General features: G+C 34.1%; 1 protein-coding gene across 1 annotated transcript in view; it reads right to left on the reverse strand.

The window, feature by feature from the left end:
• The window catches only part of swm (Zinc finger protein swm), a 92,327-nt gene that overhangs the window by 5,473 nt on the left and 79,373 nt on the right, over positions 1–7,481 (reverse strand). The window contains exon 4 of the mRNA XM_017618269.1: positions 5,458–5,586. Within this exon, the coding sequence (XP_017473758.1) occupies positions 5,458–5,586 (129 nt within the window). The remainder of the gene's footprint in view (positions 1–5,457; positions 5,587–7,481) is intronic.

Raw genomic sequence — 7,481 nt, forward strand, 5'->3', positions numbered from 1 at the left:
CTTTATCTTTATCTTTATCTTTATCTTTATCTTTATCTTTATCTTTATCTTTATCTTTATCTTTATCTTTATCTTTATCTTTATCTTCATCTTCATCGTCATCTTCATCTTCATCGTCATCTTCATCTTCATATTCACCTTCGTCTTCATCTTTTCCTTTATCCTGATTTATATCTTCATTCTTTTCTTCATTTATGTATTCACCCCCACTATTGTTATTAGGTTAGGTAGTTAAGTTTTCCTTCCTCTTTGTCTTTATATTTAGGTTTCTTTACTTTTATTCTAATCTGCCCTTTCTTCTTCTACATATTCAACTTTACCTTCTTCGTTGCATGAATCTTAATCTTCATAAATCTGATTCCTAAACTGCTGCTTAGCAGATTTTTTTAATTAAGTATCAATATTAAATCATACATTGAGGAGGCATTTCCGCCCCAACCTTGTACATGTACGGTATTAGTATTGGTGTCACTTCGAATTGATTTTTTCGCTTTATGTTAAACCAATTTGAAATTCGAACAAGTAAGAAAGTCTAAGTTCGGGCGGAGCCGAACATTAAATACCCGGCGCAAGTATTAAATATATGTTTTTTCACCCTTCCGAAACCTTCCGCTAGATGGTAAGCCGAGGTGTATCAATTTTGAGTAAATTAGCGTCCTTCAATTTCGAAATATTGAAGTTTCAAGCATTTCTTAAATTTACCGTTATATGAGAATCGGCCGTTATTTTAGTCCGATTTCAATAATTTTCAACGTTTTGCTTACACGTGGCAAGTACAATAACCATACCGAGTTTGGTACAAATTGGTAGAACGGTTACCGATATACTTATATGTGATCATAAGTGGGCGGTGCCACGCCCATTTTCCAAAATTTTACCATAAACGTATTTCTTGGTAAAGAATTGTTGCAAGCATCAATTTTGAATAAATTAGCTTCAATATTTAATGATTTATCGAAGATTTTGTATTTCTCTAAATTACCGTTATATGGGATGTGGGCGTGGTTATTGTCCGATTTTAAAAAGTTTCGGCGGTTTTTTATGCTGTACCAAGGCCAACAACTGTGCCAAGTTTGGAAGAAATTGGTGCAGCGGTTACCAAGATATACACATGTAACCATAAGTGGGCGTGGCTACGCCCATTTTCCAAAAATTTATAATATTCTTATTTTTCGTCTAAAAATTATTGTAAATATCAATTTTGAGTGAATAATCTTCAGTAGTTACTAAAATATCGCAGTTTTCGTATTTCTGGAAATTACCGTTATATGGGAAGTGGGCGTGGTTAAAGTCCGATTTCGCCCACCTACCTTGGCTTAAGGGAAACCTACATACCAAATTTCGTTGAGATATCTCAATTTTTGCTCGAGTTATCGTGTACAGGGACAGACGGACGGACAGACAGACATGGCTTAATCGATTTCTTTTTTCATCCTGATCATTTGTATACATTTGTCTATATCTATCTCGATTCGTTTTGGCTGTTACAAACAACCGTTATGTAAACAAAATTAATATACCCTTGTGCACAAGTGCGCTCGGGTATAAAAATTGCCTGCACATCAGCATCAAAATACCTTTCTAATTGTTTATATCTTAGAGGTATAGTTTAGCCGCAAAAGGGGTGTAAAGGAAACATGATTGCCTATTTATATATAAGATAAGATACCAAAAACCAAAAAACATACGGAAACCTCATTGTATTGCAATATATTCGGGGTCTTCCTCAAAAGTGATAAACTGATTTAATTATCATTTTATCTCGTTTGTCGGAAGTTTATCAATTTATATGAGCGCCGCTATTATTTTATATTTCAGGGTGTGGAGGAATTGGTTGTGGGAGTTACTTTGTTGTGAATTCAGGTGTGGTGGGCTTAAGAGGTGTGGTGAGTTTAGGTGTGGTGAATTTAGTTTCGGTGAGCTGAGATGTGGTGAATTATGGTGTGGTGAATTTAGGTGTAGGGAGTTAAGGTGTGGTGAGAAAGTTGAGGTATGATGAATTAAGGTGTGGTGGATTTAGGTGTGGGGGTTAAGGTGTGGTGAGTTGAGGTGTGGTGAACTAAGGTGTGGTGCATTTAGAAGTGGGGAGTGAAGTAGTGGTAGACTGTGGTGAACTAATGTGTGGTGAGCTCAGGTGGAGTTAGTTTTTAAGCGGAGGTGAGGTGAGTTATCTTCATCTTCATCTTCATCTTCATCTTCATCTTCGTCTTCATCTTCATCATCTTCATCTTCATCTTCATCTTCTTCCTCATCTTCATCTTCATCTTCTTCCTCATCTTGGCCTTCATCTTCTTCTTCATCTTTATCTTTTCCTTTATCCTGATCTTAATATGTTAATATGTTAATTTCTGTATTTATCCCTTTCTTCTTCTCCATACTCAACTTCACCTTCTTCATTTTTTGTCTCTAGTCTATTTATGTACATACATACATCTTATTCCTAAACTGCTGCTTAGCACGTTTCTGTAATTCAGTATCAATATTAAAGCATACATTTAGGAGGCATTTCCGCCCCAACCATGTACATGTACGGCATTAGTATTGGTGTCACTTTTGAATTGATTTTTTCGCTTTATGTTAAACCAATTTGAAATTTGATAAATTGCCTGCACATCAGCATCAAAATACCTTTCTAATGATATATAATTGTTTATACCTTAGAGGTAGCCGCAAAAGGAGTGTAAAGGAAACATGATTGCCTATTTATATAATTGATATAACTCGACTCCAGCGGCATCCGGCGGCTCTTTTTTGTAATAGTACTGCCCTTAACAATACATATCTCCAAATTGGATCATAAATACCATTTTTAGTAACTCCGGCTCCCGAGCCACTTGGCGGGCAAGGTTTTTTTTGCAAAAATATTTCTCTTTACGATACCAATACATATTTCGAATATAAGCCATATCGGATCCATAAGTAAGATTAATTAACAACACGACCCTAGCGCCACCTGGCGGGTCAAACTGTGAATCTAACAACCCAGAGACCACCTCAAAGACACAAAACAATTTCGTTAAAATCGATTCACTCACAAACACACGTACAGAATAATTATATACACATACAAAGGTACGTAATAGTTTCAGTATGGCTGACTTCCAAAACGTCTATTGGTTTGCATACGTACAAAGTATAATGTCCCATAACGCCGAACTACAAAATGTTGACAATGTCTATTTTTCCAAAACGCATTCGAAAACTTATCGAAACGCATCGCTAGAGCAATCAGCGCATCAGAAACAAAGTTGAAGCTTCGTTTGTGTTTGGTTACCATTGGTGTTTTAAAAATTGAAAATTCAGAAAAGTTGTTCATTGCTAAATTGAATATTTAAAATATGCAATATATAAGGTTGCAATGTGTCGCAACTCTGCATTTACAAACAGTTTGAATACCGTAGTATAACAGTTTCCAAATATTGTATTGATACATTTTGGAAGTCAGCCTATGTTTGAAAGGCGCCACGCCTCTTTTTCAAATAGCCTCAATTTTCTCTAAGCGTACGCGAATGATTTCATATCTCCATACCACGTCCCAGTACTCTACAATGAAAAATTCGGTTTGTATGGGAGGTGCCATACCCCTTTTTCCAAAAACGTCAATTTTTTCCATGAGTATGCGATTGATTTCATATATCTCCATACGAAGTTTCAGCATTCTATCATGAACACTTCCAGAGATATGTGTGAAACAATAGTCGGTTTGTATAGGAGGTGCCACGCCCCTTTTCCCAATAGCCCCAATTTTTCCTCATAACTATGCGATTGATTTTATATATCTCCATACCATGTTCCAGTAATCTGCAATGAACGCTTCCAGAGATATGCAGTACCAAAGATTCGATTTGTATGGGAGGTGCCACGCCCCCTTAACTTAGCGGTATGAAATATACTTTACATCCGATTCTCATACCTACCAAAGATATCTACACAAAAAATTTCATAAGGATCGGTAGAGCCGTTTCGGAGGAGTTCGTCCACCAACAGCGTGTTACGAGATTTTTATATATTAGATATTAAATAAACAAAAGGAAAACTGTAAATACTAAGGATTAAAAGGGTGCGCTATTCAAATGACGAGGAGTGTAATATCCGTTAGAGCTGAACCCAGACCAGTGTTGCCGTGTTAGCCCTTTGGTGGCTAGATTTAGCTACCACATACTTTTTTTGGCCATATAAATTTAAAATTGCCCCTAGCCCTTTTTAGCCCTTTGGAGAATTGATTCATACTTGGCATGAAAAAGTTGTATATGGGCATNAAAAAGTATGCTAAAGGACATAATATCGGAGGAATGGACAAAAATTACAGGAGAAGATACAAAAAAACTCGTCGAGTCGATGCCAAAACGTCTTAGAGAGGTGCTAATGAGAAACGGTTACCCTACTAGTTACTAGGATATCAGCGGGCATCAACATCGTTGTAAAATACAGTTTGTACGCAGACTTTTGCGGATGTCTTTTTATATATGGTTTAAAAAAAATGAATTAAAGTTATAATTTGTACTTTAAAATATCTATAAAGATAATAGTAGTTAAGATAAATACACTTTTAAGGAAATAAACAAAGTTCATTTCGATACGTGTTGTATTAGATGAGAAATGTGTGATTTAAGTTGTTCATTCCAATTTTTTTGCACTGTACGCAGATATATGCGGGCAAGTGTACATATATGTATTGTATGTTCCTTACGTTTTTATATATGCTTAATTTGTTAAATGGCTGTGATGCTGGTGCGACTTCGAAAATTATTTGAAAATTTTATGATTGTACCAGCATGCTGGTGTCGTGAGTGGTGAAATTAGCTAATTTTTCTAAGAAAAAAGTATTTTGGTGGAAATTTCTTGCACTATATGAGACAAAGCCGTGTTTGTGGAAGATTAAGTTCACGATGTTGCAGTTGTGAATTAAAAAAAAAGAACAATGTTTAAAAAAATGGTAGAAAAATTGTGAAATTTCGGCTCTAATCATTTCGATCTTTCCTGGACCTCATTTGTAAAGAAATAAATATTGTACCAGCATGCTATGAAGGAGCCAGCAAGCTGGTGTCGTATATTTCCCCTTTTATACAAAAAAGTTTTTGGTTGGATAAAATATTAGCTTTTTTCCAAAGTTCATTGTTTTCCTATACCATTACTTATTGAAAATGTTTGCGTGTATACTTATATATGTATATGTAAGTAAAAAAAATTTAGCTACCATTTTTAGCCACAACACCTTTTTTTAACTCTTTTTAGCCCTTTTTTTTAAAGGGATTAGGCTACCACTAAAATTAATTCGCGGCAACACTGACCCTGACCTGTTAGATGAGATTGAAATTTAGCTTGTCTAATCCCAATAGTATTTTAACAATACTCGTTTATTAATCTTAAGTACCATTAGTACATACGAATGATATTAATTGAAATTAAATGAAATCATAAAAGAATTAATTAGTTACAACCTATGTTTGCATTTACCTGTAAACGCTTATCTTTAAAAAGTTTCCCACGCATGACAGCTTGCTCTGCATTTATCCGGGTAGCATAAGACAAAATAAGTTGTGGTATTTCCTTGTCCATATCGTGTTTGGTTATTTCACCAAAATGCTAAAATATATAGTGAATTATAGTCAGTAATAAAACAAAGTAGCTTAATAATAGTATAAATATACTGGCAGATTAATCAAAAATGTTCACCGTCAGGTTCCCGCTCGAAAAATGGAAAAATATGATATTGCATTCGTTTCCCGATTCTATTTGTGACCAACTTTCACCAAAGTGTGGGACGAAAGCGCAAGTATGTGAAGAATGTACTCCAAAACATTTTCAGACGCTTTTTCCATTTACTTAGTCCCCGGAATTTATGATTCAGAAATGAGTTCCATGGATGGAAGAAATATGAGTCGCAAAAACATTCGCAGTCAATAAGATAGTAGCAAAATTCAAAATGATATTGGTTGCAACTTATGTTTATTTTTTTTTTATAATTTTAATTTAAAATATAGTTCGATCTAGTTAATGTTTTGAATTGGTTTTTTTGCGGCAAATGCGTATACATACATTGATCTTTCAAGCATTTTTAACCTTATTATCAGAAAATGAATAAACATTGGTCATTAATAAAAATTGAAAAAAAATCCTAGCATTTCATTGAGTGCTAGGGTCTTTTTCCATATGTATCACATTGATGCAGAACGTACTTTGTATTACAAAAAATTGCCGATGGATGCGGGTTAGAATAATTGCATCAAAATTTCAAATTTTTAATTCAGGATTTTTAGAAAATTTTCGAGTATGCAGTTTTGTATCCCATTCAATTTTAGGACAATAAAGTTCAAGTTTGAAGTCTCTACAAATTACCGTTGATTTTCTTTTAAATTTGAGGGTTGAGTATTTTCTTCTAAATAACGTATGAACAAAATCTATTTTTATATGAATAAAAATCCGCCACACCATCCACAAAAAAATTCTATAACATCAACGAAGCGACTTGAAACTAGCACTTTACTTACTAAAATAAAATGGGCTACAAAAATGAATACTCGAAAATTTTTTACAAATTCTGAATAAAAAGTTTGAAATTTTGATAAAAATTTTTTATAGTTTGATTAATTTTTGTTAACTTTGTGCAAGCTTTGAAACTGTTATTTATGTGGTTTCTGTTATGGATCAAATGCTTTTAATCCACCTTCAAAGGAGCTTTTTTATGGCAGAAGTACACTCGGAGGTTTGCCATTGTCTGCCTAGGGTCGACCGCTATTTTAAAAACTTTGTTTTATGTTGCAGGGACCAGAAATTGAACCAGGGGCCTCCCGAGTGGCAGCAGGCACATCTAAGCGGTCGGTAGAGCTGTGAAACTATCGATGGTATCGAATGGTTCTAATTTTTTGCACTATCGAATGGTCGTGGGCCACTATCGAAAATTTTTAAAGTTTCCAACGTTGCACTGGCTGCTTATGAAACCATAGAATACAAACAAGCGAAGTAAATGCTAATGAATATATTTATATTGTTAAAATGTTACCAGGTTACGAAATATATTTTTATCTTTTTTAAATACGCACTGTTTGAAGAAATATATATATTGTTTTCTTTTAGTATGTATTTTTTATTAAAAAAAGGGAACTTATCAACATTGATTTGCTTACACATTACTATTTTTTAAGCTCTCTCTCTTTACAGCTCAGTATATCCAGTAAAAAAACTGTGGTGAAGTCCTTTATGGGGATAAAGTTTCCAGGGGTGAAATTTTAGGTAGCACACAATTTCTTACACTCATGGTTGCTTTTCAGCACTGATGAAAGAAACTTAAGAAATATTTGAAAAAAAAGTTCATATAGTACATTAATTTTTGAAGGAAATACCATATAACGTATGTACTCTGGTTAATAATATCAAAAAATGTATTAGAACCACCGTTTAATGTTATATTTGATACAAATTAATATTGCTGCCCCGAACGCTCTGCGCCTTGCCACTGAATAATAGATTTACTTAAAATT

This window comes from Rhagoletis zephyria, unplaced genomic scaffold (genome assembly GCF_001687245.7).
Source record: "Rhagoletis zephyria isolate East Lansing unplaced genomic scaffold, Rhagoletis_zephyria_1.1 Rzeph_scaffold_01589, whole genome shotgun sequence".
NCBI classification, from domain to species: Eukaryota; Metazoa; Arthropoda; class Insecta; order Diptera; family Tephritidae; genus Rhagoletis; species Rhagoletis zephyria.